This window comes from Rhineura floridana, chromosome 2 (genome assembly GCF_030035675.1).
Source record: "Rhineura floridana isolate rRhiFlo1 chromosome 2, rRhiFlo1.hap2, whole genome shotgun sequence".
Taxonomy (NCBI): domain Eukaryota; kingdom Metazoa; phylum Chordata; class Lepidosauria; order Squamata; family Rhineuridae; genus Rhineura; species Rhineura floridana.
The window spans coordinates 59,321,719-59,345,984 of NC_084481.1; the positions used below are offsets into that span (position 1 = coordinate 59,321,719).

The 24,266-nt window shown below is 41.1% G+C and overlaps 1 protein-coding gene across 15 annotated transcripts in view; it reads left to right on the forward strand.

The window, feature by feature from the left end:
• The first annotated feature begins 263 nt into the window (after positions 1 to 263).
• Positions 264 to 24,266, forward strand: part of NEB (nebulin) — a 293,643-nt gene continuing 269,640 nt past the window's right edge. For 14 of the 15 annotated variants that reach the window (XM_061608784.1, XM_061608789.1, XM_061608791.1 and 11 more), the window contains exons 1-8: positions 264 to 353; positions 982 to 1,082; positions 3,164 to 3,238; positions 7,489 to 7,533; positions 11,012 to 11,350; positions 20,049 to 20,156; positions 22,356 to 22,460; positions 24,056 to 24,160. In XM_061608784.1, the coding sequence (XP_061464768.1) occupies positions 3,203 to 3,238; positions 7,489 to 7,533; positions 11,012 to 11,350; positions 20,049 to 20,156; positions 22,356 to 22,460; positions 24,056 to 24,160 (738 nt within the window). In that variant the 5' untranslated portion in view covers positions 264 to 353; positions 982 to 1,082; positions 3,164 to 3,202. The remainder of the gene's footprint in view (positions 354 to 981; positions 1,083 to 3,163; positions 3,239 to 7,488; positions 7,534 to 11,011; positions 11,351 to 20,048; positions 20,157 to 22,355; positions 22,461 to 24,055; positions 24,161 to 24,266) is intronic. The other variant, XM_061608786.1, reaches the window with a different exon arrangement.

Here is a 24,266-nt window from a genome sequence, read left to right on the forward strand (position 1 = left end):
CTGACTTTGCACATGTCATGCTGTAATAATATTGTATTGTTTCATAAGAAAACATAATTTGGTTGATTTGATGCTCTTGCAATGTTTTGGTTTGGGTTAGAAATCAAACTAATGTCTTGTGTGTGCTTCTTCTCTTTTCTTTGTGGGGTTGCAGAACAGGTGGTCTTCTAAAGGGTCACTTTGTATATTTAGTATCTGAAACTTGATCAAGGCCAGATCTGATTGGCTACCCCAACCACATGATGATTTAGGAGCTGGTGCATCAGACTAACGCTGCTTTTGCCCAGCGTTTCTCAGGAGGGAGGACAGTTGGAGAGGCTTTGCTGCTAAGGAAATTTATTTAAATATTGCTGGTAAGCTCGTTTTTAAAAATATTGTCTTCTTTGTGATAGAATTTATATTGGCCAACTTGTCATTTTGTTTCTTCAAAGGCTTTGTGGCCTGTTGAACTTTTATCAGAATAAGAGCCAACATTTGTTTTTTCAGTGCCTGTTTATTCTATTCAGTGAGATAAGTCAGGGATGAGTTTTATAAGGTTTTACTGAAGGGAGATGAGGTGTTGGCTGTGTAACCTGGGATGTGTAACACAGGGAGTACTTCAGTGGTCCCCTATTTAAATAGCTCTTGCATTTTATTTCCATAGAACTTTGGTCTTTTTTTTTTGTAAGACCCCACTTTTTAATTGTATTTTATTCTACTTTTACTTTAGAAAATTGGCAGTGGTGTCTACAGAGCCTATATTTAACCCATGGTACTGGACTGCCACTTGCCTCAGAAGGAATTGCTGTTTAGCTAGCTAAACAAAACTGGCCAATCGCTCTGGGGTATTAGCTTACATGGCAAATATCTTTGAATTAGGAAGCAGCTGTTGCAAACCATCTGCTTGCCCACATTAGAGATGGGGCTGCAAGCTCAGGGTGCTGTAAGGCCTACTGAATTTATAGTTCCACTGAATTAATTCATTAATTTTGTATTTCATAGGTTCAAGAGGAAATATAAAGAAAAGAAGCACAGAAGCAAACAAAAGGTGCATCCGTAAGGGCCAATGGTGGGAAGAGAGGAGTTAACTTCATTAACTTAAGGTCATTTGAAATACATTGCTGTAATTTAATATTTATGCATGTGCCCAAATGATGTTATTTTTATAACAGCCTTGCAAATAAGACCAAAAAAGTTACTCATCTCCAAAAACAAAGCAAAAAAGATTTGTTAGCCTTCCTGTCATTTATATTTATGTAAATAATGTTGTGGCACTGATGGTCTAAAAGAAGTGTGTATGGAGGGGTGGGGAGAAGAATCAACTCTTCCAGTTTAGAAAAGCTTCCATGACTGGTCTCCTGGAGGTGAATCTTATTCACCATTGGTTACCAGACAAGATGTTTTTCTAAGCTTTACATAACGTTACTGGAAATAAGAATTCTCCACTATTTAGGCATATATCTTAAATCTTTAGCAAGCATATCTGACTTCAGTACCATTGTAACACTATGTTCTGTGACATTGTGTTGGCACATCCCATCTAGAGCACTTATTTTCTAGTTGCTGGTGAGAAGGTTCAAAGCATTCTGGCTGAAATCTCAAGGATCAGAACTGCATGTGATATTTTCACCCAACAAATATGAATGGGACTTAACCGCTGCTAGTGTTTGTCTTCTGCTGGGAGGCATTTCCAGCGGACAGGTGTCAATTGTTTCTCTAGCAGTTCTTGCACAAGATGAAATCCTGAGGCATGCATCTTGCTACTGGTATGATTGAAAGTTTCCTAGTAGTTCTTCAGAATGGAATCACGCTTAGTATATGGAATGCTCTATTTGAACAGAAGCATATTTCATAGCAGCATCTAACTTATTTTGCATGTCACAAATATCCTACACAAAATAGAATAGATGTACATTGTAATTCACTTCTTTGTTAACTCCATGTATTTGCTAACTGACAATAAGTACTAAAAGAATCCTCTAATATGGACACAGAAAGGACCGTAACAGTGAAATGTTGGTTCTGAGTTATACAGTAGCCCTCTTGAGTGGATGCATGAAGAAGACAGCAGGGTCATATTCACAAGCCCCATCCCAATATCTCCACCCCCAAAGAAGACTTTTGGATGTTGAGTGAGAAGATCTGAAGGGAACTTCTAATGACATTCAGCTGAATGCAGTTAAAAGCCTCCATCATGATCAGGATTCCTGTCTGCACAGATGCTTCTAAATGTATTCATCTGTATAGGCTTAGAAGCCCCTTTTGGACCTTTCTGCTCAATGTGAAAAGTTGAGGGAAGGTGTCCAAGATGGGGGCACTGGGGCTGGAGTGTACGTCCCCCTACTCCATCTACACCCGTCTTCCCCCACATGCTGCTTGAACACCCAAATAGGGCAAAAAGCGAAACGTAACTGGTATTATTCTATTTAGTAGCATCAAAATATGCTTGGCTGAAGTATGGAAGGAGAGCAGTGTTTCAACAATTAAAAATTGATGGGCATTCAGTCATGCAAGATCTATTTTTTTAACTAGATCCCAAGATCCATCAACCAGAGCCAAGCGCAAAAGACATTGTTTGAATGAAAGAACGGAGTGAACATTCTGAGCCTAGGAATTTGCTTTCAGTACCAAAACTGAACTGAGTTCATAGTCCACACAGAAGCCCCCTCCTGGTTAGCTTTCTTCATTTCAGCGGCCTAATTTAGGAGGAAAAGCTTTTTTTGTTATTGCTATTGTTAAACAATTGGGTGTCAGAAAGTGTTGCCGATCTATTACAAATCATCCAGAGACCTATCTTCTGCCCAGCCCTGGTCCAGAATATGAGCTATTGCTATGGCGAAGAAAATTACAAATGATATAGAAAGAAGGGCTAATGGTAATCAGATGTCTAAACTTCAAAATAAATTATGTTCCTTTATTTTTGGAAATAAGAACCATTCATAGTTGCATAGTTCAAAAATAATAAGTAGAAAAATAATTTGAATGATATACTGGGTTGCATTCAGCTAAGTCCTACTCAGAGGAGACCCATTGAAATAAACAGACCTAAAGTTAGTCATGTCTATTAAATTCACTGGGTCTACTCTAAGTAGAACTAGCAATGAATGCCACCCTTTGACTGCCAATATAGTGTAGTACTGAATTCATTGGGCTGATGTTCATTTTTCACCTGTTTTGTGGCCAGAGAGTGGGTGAGAGACAGAGAAGAAAACACTCTGTAAAGATGGCGGAAGAAGAAGACTATGATGAGGTTGTGGAGGTAAGACCTAAAATGTTTGATTCATTACGTTCTTTGTCTTATGAAATGTGACTTTATTGCTCAGACGTCAAGAACCTGAGACTATTACGTCTAAAATGTCACTGTCTCCAGGTTCCTGACTGGCCGGTTATAGAAATAGACATAATCTGTATGACTGACCTCTTGTAGCTGGAGGGTACTTCCAGCAAAGTGAGTTGCCAAAGTGTAAGCCGAAATAGATGGCAGCGATGTCCATCTTTATTCCCTCACCTACATTTACCCTTCAAACTGAGTTATATATTTGGAAAAGTACTATGTAGATGATGATGATGAATGAATAAATGGGACATTAAGGTCACCACTGCCTTTACGGCAATCCAGTTTGGCCATGGCTGTTTGTCCATAGGCAGCAGAACTGTGGCTCTCTTTTAAGGGTTTCCTGGATCTCTATGTAGCTTTTATCAATTCCCAGCCATGAGTTCCAAACCACATTCTTATGCAAACTCATTGTAATAAATGAGTTGTCTAAGTGGATGTGTTTGGTAGAGCATGTATTCTGCATGTGAAAGAACCTAGGTTCTGTACCTTACATATACAGGTAGGGCAGGAAAATACTCCTGTCTGAAACCCTGAAAAGCCACTGCCAGTCAGTGTTGACAATAACCGAGTTAGATGAACTGATGACATTACTCAGTATAAGGCAGCTTCCTGTGTGGATTTGACTGAATGTTGTTTAATGGAATATGAATATGGCTACTACCAAGCATGGCCACTACCTACATTGCAGGTACCTTTTCTCACCAACAGTGGGAAGGCAGGAGACAATCATGGGTTGAATTCTGTGCTATTGATGACAAATGTCACAATCAAGGGGATCTTTTTTCCAACCAAAATATTTTGTTTGATTGTGGTGCCAAGAGGTGTCCCCCCCCCCACGTATTCATACCTACCATGTCATATATGTCTGGTATTCATGCCTGTTCTGTCGTCTCTGTCTGTTTCTCATTAGACTGATAATAATTTTATATTTCACAGTGTCATTTTTAATTTACTTTGATTCATGCCCATGTGGGCTTGTTTCTCCAGATGCCTGTCTGTCTTTTCACATCTTTCTTGGGATATGCATAGCTAGAGTAAAACCAGAGCTTGGAAAAGTTATTTTTTTGAACTAGAACTCCCAACAACCCAATCCAGTGGCCATGCTGGGTGGGGCTGATGGGAGTTGTAGTTTTAAAAAGTAACTTTTCCAAGCTCTGAGTAAAACATTATAAATAAGATGGAAACAACTGAATCCACTGTTAGTTTAAGCTACATAACCCTTTCCTGAAACAGTAAAAATAGCTCTGGTCTTCATCATTGATTGCCAGTTATACATTTCTCTCATGTTCTTAACTCTGGATTAAACAGATTTATGTTCAGAAATAAATTTAACATGTTGCTGAGCAATGAAGCATTTGCTCATAAGGAGCCAAAATCCAAAGGCATGTAATGGATGACTCTTAAATAGCCTGGATGTCTGTATGTACTAGTGCATACAGAAAAACCATACGTCAGAGGTAGGAAATCGTTCTTTTTGGTAAAGAGCCGATAGTGCCAATTTGAAGTTGGTCAATAGGCCATGAAGAAAAATGCATGGTTGTGCTTCTATGGTGGCACACACATAGTTTCTCACAATCTTTCTGACAGTCACATACATACCTACATATGAACATATATACATACATACACATCAGATATGCCTCAGTTTTCCTCAGAATACATTATGCACTAAGTGATATTGAATAACTTCTAACATATATGTGTGATAATTCTTGATGATTTCTCAGTCTTATGATAATGAGTGTAGTTTGAAACTGAAATGCACTGTGGAGATGTTGATTAATGATGCTCAAAAGTCTGTGAAAATTAGGATCAGATGCTGATTGCTACTGATATTAGTGATAGGTTTTCTCCTAATATGTTGTGAATATGTTTGGGGAAATAATTTTGAAACATCTTTTAGAACAGGCCCAGACAATGAAAATCAGCTATATGTATACAAATGGGATTTTATATAATAACACAGAAATTATAAATCAGCAACCCTTAAGACAATAAAAGTAAATTAAGTCCTACGCTGCAGACAAAAACATGTTTCAGTACAGTGTTTCTGGGTCTTTCAGATCTTTATACAATTTTGGTCATATTTGATTAGTCATATTTGTGGGAATCTACCCGCAAACTAGTCTCATATTCTATGCTGGTGCTATGGAATTTGTAGGGAAATGCTGACCAGAGAGCTGTTCACATGAACAAGAGTTTGCATCTGTATAATTTGCCCTGGGTAAGCTCTGAGTAGTTTTTGGCTAGCTGATTTGTCCCACAGTGTTAGGGTAGCCTGTCAGCAGGAATAATTACATACAGATAGTACTGAAGGAATTTGGGCATTTTATGACTGGGATCATTTCCATGGGGTTTGCCTAGAACATGTAATTAGATTTGTATAGGTTAACAAGTTTCTGGAGGACTTGGTTCTCTTTTATTAAGGCCATGCAAAAAGGGTGTAATACTCCAGTTATTCAGGGCAAGGCTTGATTCTTTCTTGACTGCTATATGAACAACAGAATAAAATGTTCCTGCTGTTTCCAGATTTGGCCAGCAATTGGTTTTGTCAGAGGGTCATTTTAAGGAAACAGTGGAAGTGGAATAGGCAAGTCCCAATACCAGTTCCACCTCATCCCTTTTTTATTTCTGGATGGCAACTGGAATCTTCCCAAGTCTGGAGTTGGTCCACATGCAATATGAGTCACTAATCCTTATGGAAACTCAGTTCAGCCCTGATACAGTCATTTGTGATATGGACGCTTCATGGAGTATTGATGAGACTAGTTCACAACATGTAGAAAAAAGAACTTTTGGGCACACACAATTATTCCTCAGAAGCACTTATGATTACTTCCAGATGAAAGTTTTTTTGAGAATTTATCCTGATTGGTTTGCAGGGAGATTAGAAATCAGCTATTTACTGAGCATTCATTCTTTTTTGTTTGTGGGGAGGTTAGATGGTGTTGTATCAAACAAATGTTATCTTACAGTTTACAATGCATTTTCCCATCACTTTTTTATTGCAAAAAGTTCGATGGGGAGTGAGTTTGTTGCACAAGAGCTCTAAATCAACTTTAAGTGTGCAACCTGAATTTTCCAACATGTGATTGATTCTCGCCTCAAAATAGCAGCTGTCTGGAAGTGCCCTATCCTCTTCAAATGTGCTGCTTTTTGCATTTTTTTCCTGACTACATCTAAGAGCTGACATCTGATTTTTTTAATCATGCCTTCCTCTCCCCAAGACCTAAAATGGTACCCCTGGGGAAATGGAGCTTCAATTGAGTGTATGTGTGTAGGAAACTCCACAAGTGCAGCTAGAGGTTACAGTCTTACATCCTTCAATTGGACTCAGTTAGTACAGCATCTACAACATAATACAAAGTATTACATGGATACAAAGTATTTCACCCTTGTTGCAGCCTCTTGTGCATGTGTTGACAGTAGGGATGGAGGGAGGAATGGGATTCAGTTCCCACATAAAGATGACTCTACCTAATTTGCACTTCCTGAAACAATATGTGACCCAAATGATGACTGTCCTTTGAAATATGCCCTTCTCTGATTTTTGTAATGAAGTTCTCCAGCCAAGTACTACATACAAAAATGCATATATAGAGGTAAAATCCATATATTGGTGAAAATACCATGCAAATATGCAAAGGGTTCCTACTGGGAGGAATGGCAGGATACAATTTATTATTATTATTATTATTATTATTATTATTATTATTATTATTATTATTATTATTATTAATACTAATACTAATACTTCTAATAACAATTATGATGATGATGATGTCAGGGGCAATGGCTTTGAAAAATGTGTATATTAGGGAAAATTGCAAACTGATGCAGAAATGTGAAGATCTGAATTTAAGATAGGAAAAAAATGAGAAATGGAAACTATCAACCAAAATTGATAGATATGCCCATCCCTAGTTAAGGGTGATCTGCCCTTGAAGACCTTTTTGTGTTCATGAATTGTTTTTTGTTGCAGTGGAACAAATGTCCGTAAATCTTTATATGTTTCTGTATTGGTGGGGATTTCAAGAATTTTCCAGCAGGGAACACTTATGCCACCAATATTTTTCTTCAAGCCTACTTTTCATTCTTTAAGTCAAAAGAAAACATGTGTCTCATTATGAATGATCTTGTGAAAAATAACAAGATCTCTCCTTTGTTTATAGTACTACATTGAAGAGGAGGTCATTGACGAGGATCAACCGGATGAGGTAAAAGCCTCTGTTTTATGCACAAGCCCCTTATGTTGTGAATTTTTTATAATTTTCCAGCATTTTATGTGTGTTCTTTACTCACATATTAATCTACTAGTTCTATCTGTAACTGATAGAACTGTGTGACAAATGACATAATCAAGAAATACAATTTTATTATTAACACAGTATTAACATGGTATTCCGAGAAGTAGTTTTCTCCACTGAGGCTGTGTGGACAGCTTTAATTTGCAAAGGGCTCTAATTGCCTCTTACTCTTTTGCTTCTGCTTTGTAAATTATTAGATTAGTTTGTTTTAATAACTGTTTGCTTCCCTTTGGATGGGTGCAGATTTAGAGTACAATCTGCATCCCAACAAAATCAGTAGGTAATCTTTCATGGGCTTGGTGGTTATGGGTGGCACACAATTGTATTTGTGCATATGACTATACCTCTGATGTTGATATCTTGATAGCTGGGCTTCAGTTTAAACATAGTGGTGTGAACAGTGCTACTGACATTTAAAAAACAGGACCAAAATATAATCAAAGTAAGACCTGCAGAAATTTTCTTCTTACAGATGTTTATGTCCATGCACATTAATTCAGTTTCCATTCATTGTATAGTGTCATTCATTTTCAGTGTGTATGCTCTGATGTTATGTTCCTATCTTTAGTTTCTTGTTTATGTGACATGACATCTTCATGAAATTACTTCAGAAATCTGAAATTTTGATTTAGCACTTCTTTGTATATTTCTCTTTCAAACCATTCCAAGATGAAGTATCTATTCAGTGCTTGGGTGATATATTCAGTAGTGCAGTGTCAAATTCAGAAGTGCAGGTTCCCTTCATAATAGTCACAGCCACCACCACCCTTTTTTGCTGCAGGGTTGAGCATTAGATCCCTTGTTAATGCCTTCTCCCAGTAGTGTTAGCTACTGAGAATATTCTTGTCAGTGACTGACACAACTCCTTTCATTCTGATTGGCTCCAATCAGCAAAAAAAGGAGAAGGAAGCATGTTAGAAGACTCTTCTGATTGGCTAACACCCCTTTCATGCTGATTGGCTCATAGGATGTTGGAGACATAGGGACCCTGTTGGGACCCTACTCCCAAAACAGTAAGGTGTCTAAGTCCTTCTGAGAACCTGGATGACCACACCCCTGGATATGTTACTTCCATTTTTTTTGGTTCTGTGAGTAAAATAGGACCTACAAAATAAAAACCACAGAAAACAAGCTAATATACACAATAATTTCCACCCTTACCTAATGCTTAAGAATGCAAGAATGTTATTCATTAACTGTTTAAAAAATCCTTAAAAAAATCTCAAGGTGAGATGTTCTTCTAATGCAGACATGTTTTTATAATTTGTGCTAGCTGCACTGAGGTTTTGTATTATGTGGTGGGTTGTAGCTTTTAGAATAAATACAATGTTTATTTTATAAAAAATATAAAACCTGTAATGTTATATTTAAAATAATTTTATTTCTGATATTTATTTTAGTATCATTTGAAATTAGAATCTTAGAATGTCTGAAACACGAGTATCAGTGTAAAGTAAAAAGAAGTTGAGATATTTTTGTTTACTGTATATTCATCACTTTCAAGTTGTTTATATGTTACTTCAGTTTTATGAAGTAATGTTAGCCTTATAGCATACATAAAAAAAAGACATTCTCATATACTTCTTGCAGGGACACTGATGATTCCTGTGCAGTGATTCCCTGATCATGTACTCTGGTGTAATCTCACTAACTTTAATTTTATTAAAGGTTATGCCAAACTAAAATAGTTTTAAGAGCGTTTCTATCCTCTGAACCTGCTCCATCATTGATCCACACTCAAAATTCCTCCTGATGTCAAGTTCTCTCTGTGCAATGATGGTATGACAAACTCTTGTGAAATCCAACCCCACTTGTGAATAATCAGAAATCTTTATTTAGAAATCAGACAACCATTTGAATCTCACATAAACAACTTGGATGGTGTGTGTCATGTTAATATAATAAGCTCACAGGGCATTCCTCAAATGGAAGGGGAGCTTATTTTGGGGGACCAAGGTAGTTCATATCTTCCTCTTGTCCCTCACCAAGGCTTTGCTGATCTCAAATTTGTCTCTATATGATGTTCCCCATGACACATTCACACAGAGAATGTGAACTGAAATATTCATGGATACCTCTGAAACTTTGAGTTGTGACCTCTGCAATCATGGTGATACATTCTGCAGCTTCTAAGAGAACAGGAATCACCTTATAAAAATAGTAGCTGTAGCTGTGGCAAGCCATAAGAGTCATTCTGATAGTGCAACTAAACTATCAAGTTATGGTGGTCACTTGCACATCAAATGAATCACCAAAACATAGGACAAAAGAGAATATCTATTTGCATAACTTACCTAAATTGCATAAAATGCTAATTAATATGTATAGATGTGAACTGAAGAATAATTACTATAATTTCAATAGAAAAAAAATCATCTTACCATTGCAGGGAATACTGTGGCCAGTTAATCTGTCCAGGTGCCAACTGTAGATGAGCCACATTAAGGCTCTCCCTTCTTTATGTTTTTTTCTTTAGACCAGACTTGGACTAGACAGCCCTTCAGATACAGAACTGTCTTCTGTCATGCCTTCCAATCAAAGACTGTTCTCTGTAAAAGTAGGATACATGGCCACACTATCCCAAGTATCTGTTTCCCACAGATACCCCCCTGCCCACTTCAAACAAACAAACAAACAAAAAGATCCTATTGCAGTGTGAGGTTTTTTTCAGCCCAGCACTGTTTATGGTGAGGAAAGCTGTTTACAAGGCTTATTCCAACTGTGCCATTGTATAAGTCCTTTCAACCACTGCACAGGGCATATGAAATTATTTTTCGGGAGGAAACTGTGCAAATAGCTGTCAGTATAATCAATTGTTGGGGTGCTATTTTTTTACAGGTCTGAAAGTCATTTGAGACTATGTCTGAACAAACTCATTTGTATTTAGGTTGCACTGATTTTGCAATGCAAAACAGTGCCCTGGTTCGCATACCACATTAAACCATAGTTAAAATATGGTATAACTTTTTTTTAATCATAGTTAAAATATGGAATCATGGTTGCTGCACTCCTCTTCTGCTCCTGCTGTGCTGCAGGAAAACAAGCCACGGCCAGGCTTGTGTTGCCTGAACTTGGGCTCACGGTTTGTTTGTCCCAAACAAATCACTAGTGGTAAACCAAGAGCCAGACCATGTCTTGTTTCCCAGCAGCATAGCAGCTGCAGGAGTGGGATGGGAGAAGAGTGAAGTGCCTGTGATTTCAGCAGCATGAACGAACATGCTGCTTGTTCACATTAAACCATGGTTTATTTTAATGATGGCTTAATGTGACATGCCAACCATGTCACTGTATACAATAAAAACCTTTTAAAAAAGGAAGAGGAGACAAAAGGTTCTGCAGCTATGTTAAGGTGGCAATTAAAACCTGTAATACTTTTGCACGTTTCCAGACAATTATGGAGATCACTGAGACAACATATACTACTGGATCAGCTCCTTATAAGTTAACCACCACAAAGCATACTACTGAAACCAGGGGCACCGCTCACAAGGCCTCCCCTTCTTATACGGTAACGACAGACTATGCTACTGAAACCAGAGGCAGCGCTCGCAAGGCCTCTCCCTCTTATACGACAACCCCCACAGCTCATACTACCGGAACCGAGGGCACCGCTCACAAGGCCTCTCCTCCTGTCAGAAAAAAGGTTGTACGGAAAAAAGTGGATACATCAAAGTTTCTGACACCATACCTGAGTCACAGTTCAAAAATGCAAAAGCTCTTCAGTGATGTAAGTCAAAAGCTGTTTGTAATTTCTCCAGTTCAAAGTCATTGAACCCCATATGGGTAAGATATATGGCTAAGTTGCTGTTTTTAGAATTTTTATATTTGTGTTGTACCTTGGAATTTGTTGGTGTTTTTATATCTCAGTTTAATATTAAATTAGAGACCTTTTTAAATGAATATAATAGCTGGCAACATTACAAATGACATTCATTTGTCACTTTCAAGGCAGCAAAGATTGGTAACAATGATTTGTCCTCTCTAAGAGTGTGGAGGGAGCAGAGATGTAAAGGCCCAGGAAAAAACCCAGAAAAATTCAGAACAAAATAGGGAAAAACCTTGGGTTATTTCCAGTTTTTCAGAAAAAAACCCAGAAAATAAATTCCCCCTATCCCCCCTCCCAATTCTTCCATTTTTCCCCAGGCCTTCACATCTCTAGGAGGTAGGGAAGAGCCGGTCCTATTCTCCACAGAGCTAGTCCATCTGAAAGCATCAAAGCTGACTCTGTGACCTCATCAGGGGCACCCCAAATTCAGTTCAAATATTCTTAGAGAGTTCTCCTAATTTATCATCTTTCCCCACTCAGGCCATAGTCTAAGTCATTTCTTTCACAGCGAAGCTTAATTTACTTCAGAGAAAGCTCTTCTTAAAAATTATTTTGGGGAAATCCTTTTCCCTGTCAGGATGGCTGTTCCTCAGGCTTGAATGAGGGATCTGTGTTCCCTCTCAGGATTCAGTCTGAACATTTTAAAATGTGTTTGCTAGTGTGTGTGACTGCTCTAGGAGTCAGAAATCAGCAACATTCCATTTGGAAAAGTATGAAGACCATCTCTCCAATTTTGGAAGAGGATGTTTTCCCCCACCCCACCCCCCAGTCCTTTCTTTTGATTGTACCCTGAAGAGGAGTACATATAAGAGTGAAGAAGAAACAAATATGCTTAGGATTGTTCACTTTTAATTTCAATAATATATTGGCCCCAGAAGTGGGAGTTAAGGCAGAACAGATTGTGATTTGGGGCACAACCTGAGAAATCTCATTTCAGAGTCTGGAAGGCAGGTTAGAATCTAATTCATCATAGATGTAGTAGGCATGGCAAAATGGTTAGAGTAGAGCTAGGGTAGAATTTGGTAAGCTTTCAGCAGAGAGGGCTTTTTAGTTGTGGCCCCCACCCTGTGGAACTCCCTCCCAAATGATCTCTGCCATGCCCCTTCCATGATGAGTTTCTGCTGGGCCTTGAAGACCTGGCTCTTCAGGCAGGCTTTTGGGGTGGGCTAGATTTTATCTTCATTGTTTTTAGATTTTTAATGTCTAGGTATTGTATGCCTATTTTGTACGTCGTCCAGAGTGGGTGGACAGCCAGCCAGTTGGGCGACTAATAAATTCAATAAATAAATAAATAAACCTGATAAAATCTAATGGATCATAGTCAGAACCCAGCAGAATTTGTTTACAGGATTTTCAGTTCCAAATACTGGATAATTGGTGGAAAATGATATTTACTGATTGCTTGGTAAGATACTGGTTGGTTAGCAATCTTAAATGGGCTAGAAAGTAGAATGATGATAGATCACACAATAGTCTAGGTTTTCTTCCCCCAGTTCCCTGCTCTGTGAATTTCTGTTTATATTTACATAGAGTACTTTTATACTACCTTTCAGCACCAAAAGCAGTTCACAGTTAAAATAATAAAAACAATTAATTTTTACATAAGATAAACACTAACCATCTGACATACTACTATAAATAAAAAGCAGCAAATATAAAATTAGAGACTAACAGACTTATTCATTTAAAAGCAAATTGGAATAACAAGGTCTTTAAGGCCTGCTTAAAACCAACAGAGAGCTTAAATCACACCCCACAGGAGGGGGTTCCACAGGGATGGAGTCACCACAAGGAAGGCCCTGTCTCTAATGACTGCCATCCTGCTCATGATACTGGCAGGGCTGGCCCCATTCTTTTGAATGCACAGGGTCGGGGGTTGTTGTGTTCTCCCTTCCTCCATATCTACATAGAGTCCTTGTAGGTTGAATGTTAGTTCACCTAAGCTCACAGGTTATCAACAGGAGTCATCAAATGCAGGCGGAGGATAGAGGACACCCCACTCAAAATTTCTTGAGTCTTGGGAGGTTCCAGAAATTTTCTATTTGGGAGTCAGACTTCAGACAGCAGAACAATCTTCATAATATATGCTATTTATTCATATCATTCATTCTGGACTGCCTTCAAGTCGATTCCGACTTATGGCGACCCTATGAATAGGATTTTCATGGTAAGTGGTATTCAAAGGTGGTTTACCATTGGCTTCCTCTGAGGCTGAGAGGCAGTGACTGGCTCAAGGTCACCCAGTCAGCTTCATGGCTGTGTGGGAATTCGAACCCTGGTCTCCCAGGTCGTAGTCCAACACTCTAACCACTACACCACACATTCATACTACAACTAATAAAATGCATTCTAGGTGGCCTTAGCCAACATTGCAGAAACAGAAAAATAGGAATACATGTCAGCAAGAAAGAAATTGCTGGATATCCATTTACAAGTACAAGACTTTGAAGGCACATCTTACTTAAAATAAGTTACGATAAATGAAGACTGAGTTAAACTAAGTCATACTGCAGAGCCAAAGTTACAAAGGACATGGAAATACATGTCATGATACATCACCCATCCGATGTCATGGATAGAATAGATGGATGGTTCTCCTGCTTTCTTCAACCGTCACTCCAGGCAGAGTGGAGGGTCATGAGTACTATAAAGCCTGGCTTTTTATACACTTTCTCATCAAAGGAAAGGGCTTGTTCCCATGGCCTTATTTGCTGCCACCCATTTACTGCACCTCTGTATGCAACTTTTTAAGGCTCTTCAGGTCGTTAACCAGACACTCCTCATGGAACTTCTATCCTCAACTTGTTAGCTTACCTCCACCATGTAAGGAACTTCCTTGTTAATACACCCAGAGTTTTGGTTGACTGCCAAAACTTTATCACTTTGTACTCTGCTTCACAGTAAAACACTGCTTTGTTCAGAAGGGAGGGCTGAAAGAAGCCCATTTTTAAAAGGAGAACATTTTTCCTCTATGTAACTTATGCATTAAAAAGCTATAAGCTAAGCAATATAAGCAAATATAACCAAAGGTACATGATTTCAGCACATTTTATGCACATTTTCAACCAATATCTGGGCTGGCCTATTACAATCCTTCTCTACCATTATAATTACATGTAATCAAATATGCCCACTCACCCAGTTCACTGCCCAGTGGCTTTTCATGACACATTTTCCTCTGTAATGGAATAGAAACTCTCTTCCGCATAGCCCCAGAACTACTTATATGCTTACTTTTTCAGGAAGATGGCCCACATAATCAGTAGGTGGAAATGAAGGCTTTAAAAGAGGTTTAGACAAATTCATGGCGTATAAGGCTATCAGTGGCTATTAACCATGATGGCTAAGTTCTACCTCCACTCTCAAAGGCAGTATGCTTCTGAATACCAATTGCTGGAAACCGCAGGAGGGGACAGGGCCCTGATTGTGGGCTTCCCGAGGGCATCTGGCTGGCCACTGTGAGTGCTGGATGCTGGGTTAGATAGGCCATTGGCCTGATCCAGCAGGGCTCTTATCTGCATGTGTGTACTGGGACAATATGATCCAGTGCTTTGTTCAGCTATGCTAGTGAATATCAAGCTTCAATGCTCAATAATTATAACAGCATGGGAATTGTGGGTTAGTTATATGTTTTTAATCAGGCTTGTTGAAGGACCTGGGAGTACCTGATGCTACAGAATTGCTTAAGCTTCTGTCCTTTGGATACAAGACCACTGGGAACCCTATCTAAGAGTAAGATATAAATATGACAAGTGGGACCTGCATGAAGAGTACTTCTGTTCAGGGTTCTAACCAGCCATGCTCTCTTCTAGAATACTCTATTCTACTCCACCTCTCCCAGGTTTCCCTCCCTCCCATGAACAGACATTCAGCATTATGTGACCACTGAGCGTGGATATTCCTCATTGGGCAACCCTCCCCCTTAGGGTTTTATACTTCTTTTTGTATTTCTGCAAACATCAGTGTTCCTCCAAACCTGCTAATACCCTCTTCATGTATATGGATGGTGGTATTTAGGGCCTTCTTTGTGGTGACACGCCAGTTGTGGAATGGCCTTCTCCTGGAAATATGCCAAGAGCCAACACTTCAATATTTTGGCACAAAGTTAAACTGGTTTATTTGCCTGGGCATTTTGGGGATATTAGTCTGCTGCTTGGTTTTATGTTTGTGTTTTTTACCTGCTCTTATTTATTTAATCTGGATCTATTATTGTTGTTTTAAAATTCTTTAACTTGCCCTGAGATCTCTGGTTGATGGGTGGACTATAAATGCTCTTAAATAAATAAGAAAAACATAAGGATTGGTACTCAGTGAATGAGCTTGCTATCAATATATAAGACAAATACACATTAATAATAATAATAATAAAATTTTATTTGTGAGTCGCCTATCTGGCCGAATTAATGGCCACTCTAGGCGACTTACATGTACAATAAAATCCAGTATAAAACCAATACAAACATACTAATATTTAAAAAACTAAACACCTCTTTCAGGTAATTAAAAACTAACATACCCCAGATTTCCCATAGGCCTGCCTGAATAGCTAGGTCTTTAAGGCTCGGCGAAAGCCTATCAAGGAGGGGGCATGGCGAAGATCGAAAGGAAGGGAGTTCCAGAGGGTGGGGGCCACAATCGAAAATGCCCTCTCTCTGGTCCACACCAGCCTAGCTGTTTTGGCTGGTGGGACCGAGAGGAGGTCCTGTGTGGCTGATCTTGTTAGGTGGCCTAATTGGTGATGCTGGAGGCGCTCCTTCAGATAAACTGGGCCGACACCGTATAGGGCTTTAAAGGTCAGTACCAGCACCTTGAATTGGGCCCGGTAAACAACTGGTAACCAGTGTAGATCTACTAACGCTGGCGTGATGTGATCACGGCGACGGCAGTTACTAATTAAACGTGCCACCGCATTTTGTATCAGCTGTAGTTTCCGGATCGTTTTCAAGGGCAGCCCCACGTAGAGCGCATTACAGTAGTCTAAGCGAGAGGAGACCAGGGCATGTACTACTCATGGGAGCAAATGAACAGGAAGGTAGGGTCGCAGCTTCCATATCAAATGAAGTTTATACCAAGCTGCCTGACCCACTGCCAAAACCTGAGCCTCCATGGACAGTTGGGAGTCGAGAATGACCCCGAGGCTACGGACCTGGTCTTTCAGGGGCAATTTTACTCCATTAATCACCAGGTCTATATCTCCCAACTTACTCTTGTCTCCCACAAGCAACACCTCGGTCTTGTCAGGGTTAAGCTTCAGCCTATTCCTTCCCATCCATTCACTAACGGATTCTAGGCACTTGGACATGGTATCCACAGCCAACCTTGGTGAGGACTTAAACGAGAGATAGAGCTGAGTGTCATCCACATATTGGTGACACTGCAGCCCAATTCTCCTGATGATGGCCCCCAGTGGCTTTACATAGATGTTGAATAGCATGGGGGAGAGGATAGAGTCCTGTGGCACTCCACAATTGAGAGGCCAAGGGTCTGAAACCTCACCCCCCAATGCCACCCATTGGTGCCTGACAGAGAGATAGGAACGAAGCCACCGTAAAACGGTGCCCCCTATTCTTAATCCCTCCAGGCGATCTAAAAAGATACCGTGGTTGACGGTATCAAAAGCCGCTGAGAGATCCAGGAGGACGAGGAGGGTATGTTCTCCCCTATCCAATGCCCTCCTCATATCATCCACCAAGGCGACCAAGGCTGTTTCAGTTCCATGTCCAGTCCTGAAGCCTGATTGGAATGGATCCAAATAATTTGCTTCATCCAAGTGTGTCTGCAACTGTTTGGCCACCACTCGTTCAATCACCTTGCCCAAGAATGGTAAGTTAGAGACTGGGCGGAAGTTGTTTGGGTCTTGAGGATCCAAGGAGGACTTTTTCAAGATGGGATTTATTATTGCCTCCTTGAGGGCTGATGGCATTGCACCCTCTTCCAAGGATGCATTTACCACTGCCATGATCCTTTCGCTCAGCCTCTCTTTACAGTTCATAATGAGCCATGATGGGCAAGGATCTAGAAGACAAGTGGTTGGCTTCACTGTAGAGAGCACCTTGTCCACTTCCTCAGAGGGAAGAGGCTGAAATCGATCCCAACGGACCAGAATGCAACCGGCCGACTCTAGCTCACTTCCTGTATCCACAGCGCACGGAATCATGCTTTTCAGGCGCTCGATTTTATCGGCAAAGTGTTTAGCAAATATGTCACAGGAGGCTTTAGAGTATTCCATGGGTTCCTGACCAACTGGACCGACCAGGCTTCGGACCACTTGGAACAACCTCGTGGGACAACACTCTGCGGACGCAATAGAGGCAGCAAAGAATTCTCTCTTCATTGCCTTTGTTGCCACCTGGTAGGCAGCTATTGCTGCTCTGACCAGTGTCCGATCGTCTTCAGAGCAAGATTTCCACCACCGGCGCTCTAGTTGTCTCACCTCCTGTCTCAGACCCCGCAGCCGTGGTGAATACCAGGGTGCTGTCTGAGTTCTATTCAGGGGGAGAGGACGTTTCGGAGCCACTCGGTTTATAGCCCTAGTGATCTCTCCATTCCATTCCATCACCAGGGCGTCAACCGGGCGTCCTTCAGCAGGCTCCAGGTCTCCCAGCACATTCAGGAATCCTATAGGATCCATCAGGCATCTGGGGCAGACCATCCTAATAAGTCCTTGTCCCCTACGGAGGGTGTGTGGCATTGAGAGGTCTATATTCACCAGGTAGTGATCTGACCATGACACAGGGTAAGAGAAAACAGCCCCTATTTTCAGAGCACTTTCCTCCCCTCCTGAGGCAAACAGAAGGTCAAGAGCATGACTGGCTACATGGGTGGGCCCTATAGTACTAAGGTGCAGTTCCCATGAAGTCATGGTTTCCATGAAATCTCGAGGGGCTCCAGTGAGGACGGTCTCGGCGTGCACGTTGAAGTCTCCCAAAACCAAGAGATTGGGGGAGAGCATCCGTACACCCGCGACCACCTCAAGCACCTCGGTCAGGGAGTCTGCTATGCAGCGGGGAGGGCGGTACACAAGCAGAATCCCTAAACTGCCCTTTGGGCCCAACCTCCAGTACATGCAGTTGACAAACTTGGTCTCATGGAGAGGGGGTCTGGCGAAAACCAAGGACTCTCGATAGATGACTGCCACTCCCCCTCCCCGCCTACCAACCCTCGGCTGCTGTGCGTATTGGAAACCGGCTGGACACATGGCCCCAAGCGTGGGAGCTGAGGTCTCATCCAGCCAGGTCTCCATAATACATACCAGGTCTGCGGCCTCATCCAGGATCACATCATGGATGAGCGATGTTTTTTGGGTCACAGACCTGGCGTTACACAACTGCAGATGAAGGTTGGATGGAGTCCTGCTTCCCCCAGTAGTCTTCTGGTTATGGACAGGCCCGGAACATGGGATGGATATTATACATCTATTCCTTGTTCCCCTAAGTTGGCATGGCCTTCCGTATACACATTTCCAGGATCTGCCGCCCAGCCTCTTAATATCATGGCTTCCCACCCTCCTTATGGTGTCTCCTTCCGGTCTGCACATGACCACCCTCCTTGTTTGTCACTCAGGTAGGCTCCCCACCCCTAGGGCGTCCCAGTGCATCAATGTCGGGGAACTTGTGGTAGACCACGAGGTAGATGAGAAAGTTAATTAAAAAGAAGTCTTCTACTCTTCTTCTGACTGGCAGCTTGCAGGCCCACAGAGTACATTTACAGCGTATCTTCAGTGCCCCTTACGACCTTTTAATCATGGTGTAATAAAAAAGTTGCCCACAGTTTCATTTGTAAGAACAATTGGGCTTCTGCTGGGGGGAAGGGTGGGATATAAATCAAATAATTAATAATTAAATTGTTTTCAAAAGTCTTAGAAACTGGGGATATTCCATACATCCATGCCTTCTCTTTCTTTGGGTTTCATATGGTGAAAAACCATAGCTTAGTGGTAGCGTCCATGATTTGCAAGCAGAAGGTCCCAGGTTCAGTTCACAGTATCTCTAGTTAGAAAGGATGAGGTAGCAAGCAGATAATGAGAAAGACCTCTGTCAGACTCTCTGGCGAGCTACTGGTAATCAAAGTAGACACTACTGGGCTAGATGGATGATACTCTGACCTTGGCATGAGCTTCCTATATTAATATGGAATGTCCAATCAACACTATTTTGAGGCTTTACCATAGAGCAGGGTTGGGAAACCTGTGGTCTTCCAGATGTTGTTGGACTCCAACTTCTATCATCGATGACCATTGGCCACGCTGGCTGTAGCTGACGGGAGTGTGAGTCCAAAAACATCTGGAGAGCTAAGGTTCCCCATCCCTGCCATACAGCCTGAAGTCTCTATGGTCAAAATTCACTTCACTCAGACCACTACTTAGATAATAGATTGGCTGCCAAAAATACAGAGGTTGCCTCCTCTGACTATTCCTCACATGAAGTTTGTATCCTATCTCAATATCTGTTTGCATAGAATGTAAATATAAATAACACTTTGAAACTTCAGGTGAAGGCATTTATGCATGGATTTCCAGAGGACATCATCAGAACTTGACAGCCATGCTTACCATTGACATGTTGTATCCACCTTCATTTTGTTACATTCTTCCCTCCAGAAAAAGTACAAAGAGAAGTTTGAGAAGGAGAAAGGAAAGCCATATGCAGTCACAAGTGATACCCCTGAATTGCGAAGAATCAAGAAAGTCCAGGACCAGCTCAGCGAGGTAAGCACCAGAATTGTCAGGGTGTTAAGCAAGAACCCATATCCCTATGAAGCTATTTTAATTCTAGTCAGGGAGGCAGGAACCACACAGATAATATTATGGTAAGCCAATCTGGAGCCTTTGGAGAAATGTTACTAAGATTCTTGGCGTAGCAAACTGCAGACTCAGCATCAGGCTGGAAATTGTAGGATTCAGACTGAACTCCTAGATACCTGTGAGTCAAGAAGGGAAGAATATTAGCTTTTGAGTAGTATGTGTATACACATGTGTGTGCCCCCCATATGATATGTCCATACATGTGTCTTTATCTAATATAGGAATGAGTGGATTCCTTTTCTGGATCAAAAACTGTGCACCCAGGCTGGATGCTGATGTGCACACAAATGCTCACCTGCATTGTGATACACAATCATACCTGGGCATTTCTGATGGAGTCCCCATTTTCACTTCATGGTGTGGGTGGAAGTGGATATTTCCAGCGGCTTTACAATATAGATGGTTGAAACAGGAATGCACACTCCTTCCAGCTACTTTTGCGCACCCATCCAACCTAGTCTGTTCCATGGAATAAGCTGTTTGACAGCAAACCAGACTGCCTCAGAAGGAGGTGGGGCTCACCTTTGTTAAAGGTTTTAGTCAGAGCTTGGATGGCCACCTATCACGGATGCCTTAGCAATGGATTTCCTACATCAGCAAACAGTTGGAGCTGGGTTAGATGCCCTTTGAGATCCATTCCAACTCTACAGCTGTGTTTTTGCACACACATATATGTGAATTGAGAACAGGGCTAGTGCCTGGCATGACTAGACCCTTGGGAACCAGCCTGCCCTTGGCCCATGGCACCATAGCCCAACCCCCCTCAAACAGACGGTGCGGGGCTAATAAGCTCGCCTGCTTGCCGCACCTACCTCTTGGGTTGTGTGAATGACATGTGTGCATAGCATGCCTGCCTGCCATCAACCAAGATGCTTCAAGGGAAGTCTCCGCCACCACCTTGAGTGATGGCAAACATGCATGCACAGTATTCACACTGATGGGAGAAGTAGGTGGGGCATGTGTGCGGGCTAATTGAAGCCTGCGCTGTCTGCATTGGGGGGTGACTGGGAGCTCCCTCTCAACAATCCAGGGTCGGGTTGCAGGACCCAATGCTGCTGTGGATCATGGAATGGGAATGCCACCCTCCCACTCTAAGGAGGAGCCCAACCTGGCCACCTTCTGGTGCTGGCCCTGATTGGGGATGTATTGAATCCTTGGCTAGGTCAAATGGGAAAATGCAGAATAAAGTATGGAGCTGAATCAATGTATCACAAACTACGTTTTCTCACTAGTCTGAATTGTTGTGTTTATAAGGTAGTGCTTGCTCAGCAAAGACATCCCACAACTTCCTGTGATCTCACTTAACTTGGCTGTTGGTTATTATTATGGCGTGTATCAAAATCAGACCTAGGTTTTAAAAATTCAGAATTTTTTCAGAGTTGGATTTTTTTTTAAAATGCAGATAACAGACTAATCCTAATCTATATTTGGAAGTAAGTTCCATTTGACTTCAACAGGAATACTTGCTAGAAAGTGTGCTTGGAATTTCAGCTAAGATTGCATGCCATCTTTTCGTAAAAAATAAAGTTGGTTATTTTGTTGAAATTTTATTTTGTTTGTAACTGTCTTTGTATAGATTTCTCTCCAAGACAGCATCTTTGGACTACATGTCTAAATGCACCATATTTAGATACATACTATGGGCTGAATAATGTATTGTGTTCCTCTGAATGTGTTGCGTTAAGTGTACAGCGCATGCTAATGTATGAACTTCTGTAATTTACACTTCTTTGGATCCAACCAAGTGTTGAGATAAAATGTTGGTCTTTTAAAAAAAATCATAAGAATTATTGTAACACACACACACACATACACACACATGGGGCTGCTGTCCCTTCTCTCTTCACTCATCAACCCCACCTACCATCACCAAAGCTGTCCCCTTCCCCCCCATGGGTTGCCACAGCCCTCCCCTTTCCCCTGTGGGTCACCAGAGCCCACCCTCTTCCCCTTTGTGGGTCACCAGAGTTCCCTAGTGGGTCTCCAGAGCTGCCCCCTGCCCCCCTGTGGGTCACCAGAGTCCCTCTTTTGCAAGTATGACACAAATTATATAGATATAGATATTACTGTGGGTTCACCATTCTGTGTATGTTGTTACTGTAGGTCAAATACCGCATGGGTGGTGACCTGGCTAAGACTGACTGTCATGTTGATGAAAAAGCAAGAGACATAGAACACGCAAAGAAGGTCTCCCAGCAAGTCAGTAAAGTAAGTCACTTTGTGGACTGTTGTACTTAATGAGAGTTGTAAGTATGCACACAAATGCATACACCATTCACACAAGTGGTCCTTCCTAATGGTGTTTAAGGCTGGTTATTCGCTAAAGCATACTGTTTTCCTCTTGAAATAAGCTTGCTTTCATGTGCCCTGTTACCCTATACCCACGTGTCACTCAAACCTCTAGGTTTAAATAACTACAATTGGATGCACATCTGGTTAGTGTGCATTTACTTTAATTATTAATGGACTCATGGCAGGGCTACAAGTCGCTTCAGGTCTACTTCTTCTATATGCGCACAGAAATGCTGACTAGCAAAGCTGTATGCTCCGTCAGATAAATGTCAACAAAGGGCAGGGGCATTAGGAAATTAGGGTTGTATTCAAGCAAGTCATACTTCAAAAGGACCCATTGAAATGAATAGACATTACTTTATAAAAAATAATTAATGTTTTATGGCGACAATTCCTGTCCTGATCCTCACTACTCCAAACAGCAGTCGGGTGGCTAAAAGGAAAGCCCTTTGGAACATTCCGTACCAGGGATTGCCTTGTGACATTATACCACTCCCCCCCCCACTGCTTCTTGTCCCTCTGCATTGGTGCTACATTGTGAAATGAACAATAATGATCAATGTCCATATATACTTCACTTACTGTTATAACACACACTGGTCCAAATGAAACAAAGAAGGAATGAACAACTGAGTGTCTCAGGCTGTCATATTTAAACCTGGAGCTGTCACTCATTTACTGTAGCAGGCCATTGAGAAGAGTTTGTCTAAATTAAATCAGTCAAATGTTTTGAAATCTTTAGCCAATATTTGTTTATTTGAGTACAAGCCTCCCCCTTTTCCAAGCAAAAATGCCTTCACAAAGCTACTTACAATCCAGACAGATTTGGTGTTTGAGGTGGACCAGACAATGCCCCTAGCACATAGTACCTAATACCTTAGGTTGGCTATCTTATTTTTGCTCTGGTGCTGAGTAGATTTATTGTAAGCTCGACGCGTTTCGGAATTAACCTTCTTCAGGAGCAGTGGAGATCTGTTTTCTTTACTCTATCCGGGCAATTCAAGTTCTTTGTCCAGCTCCACACTAAATACAAACCACGAACCAAACACCAAAAAAAAATCTCACAAATTCTTCTCCCCCTCTCTGTGAATGAAAATGTAACCATAATAAATTAAACAAACAAAAATTTGCTGCAATTTCATGACACCCTAAATCAGTTGCCTGAGGTGACTGCCTCACTGTGCCTAATGGTAGGGCTGGTCCATACAGGTAAAAAAATTTAGTGTAAACAGCAGCAGTTTAAAATTTGTCCAGTACAAATCACAGCAAAATAATAAAAAGACTCCTAAAACATAAAGGTCTTCAGATGTCCTAAAAACAGGAAGGGATTGGACATGGTGAATCTCCCTGGGGTGTTAACTCCATAGTTGTGGAGTTACCACTGAATTGTTTTATATTTCTTTAGGGAACGTTTTGCTGTAAAATCTCCAAAGCACAGGCTTTGTGTGAACAAACAGAGGTACTTCCCTTACTCTTGTGAAACTAACAGATCTGCTGGTTTGTTTGTCTAGGTTTTATACAAACAGAACTGGGAAGAGAATAAGGAAAAGTATTTGCTCCCTCCTGACGCTCCTGAGCTTGTGCAGGCAATAAAAAATACTGCCTTATACAGCAAGGTAAGCAGGCTCTGAAAGACTCTACAATGGTTTATATTGTTTCCTATTCATTCAGTGCTTGTTTCATTCAGGTTTTATCTTCCAATTGAAACATCATGTTGTTGTT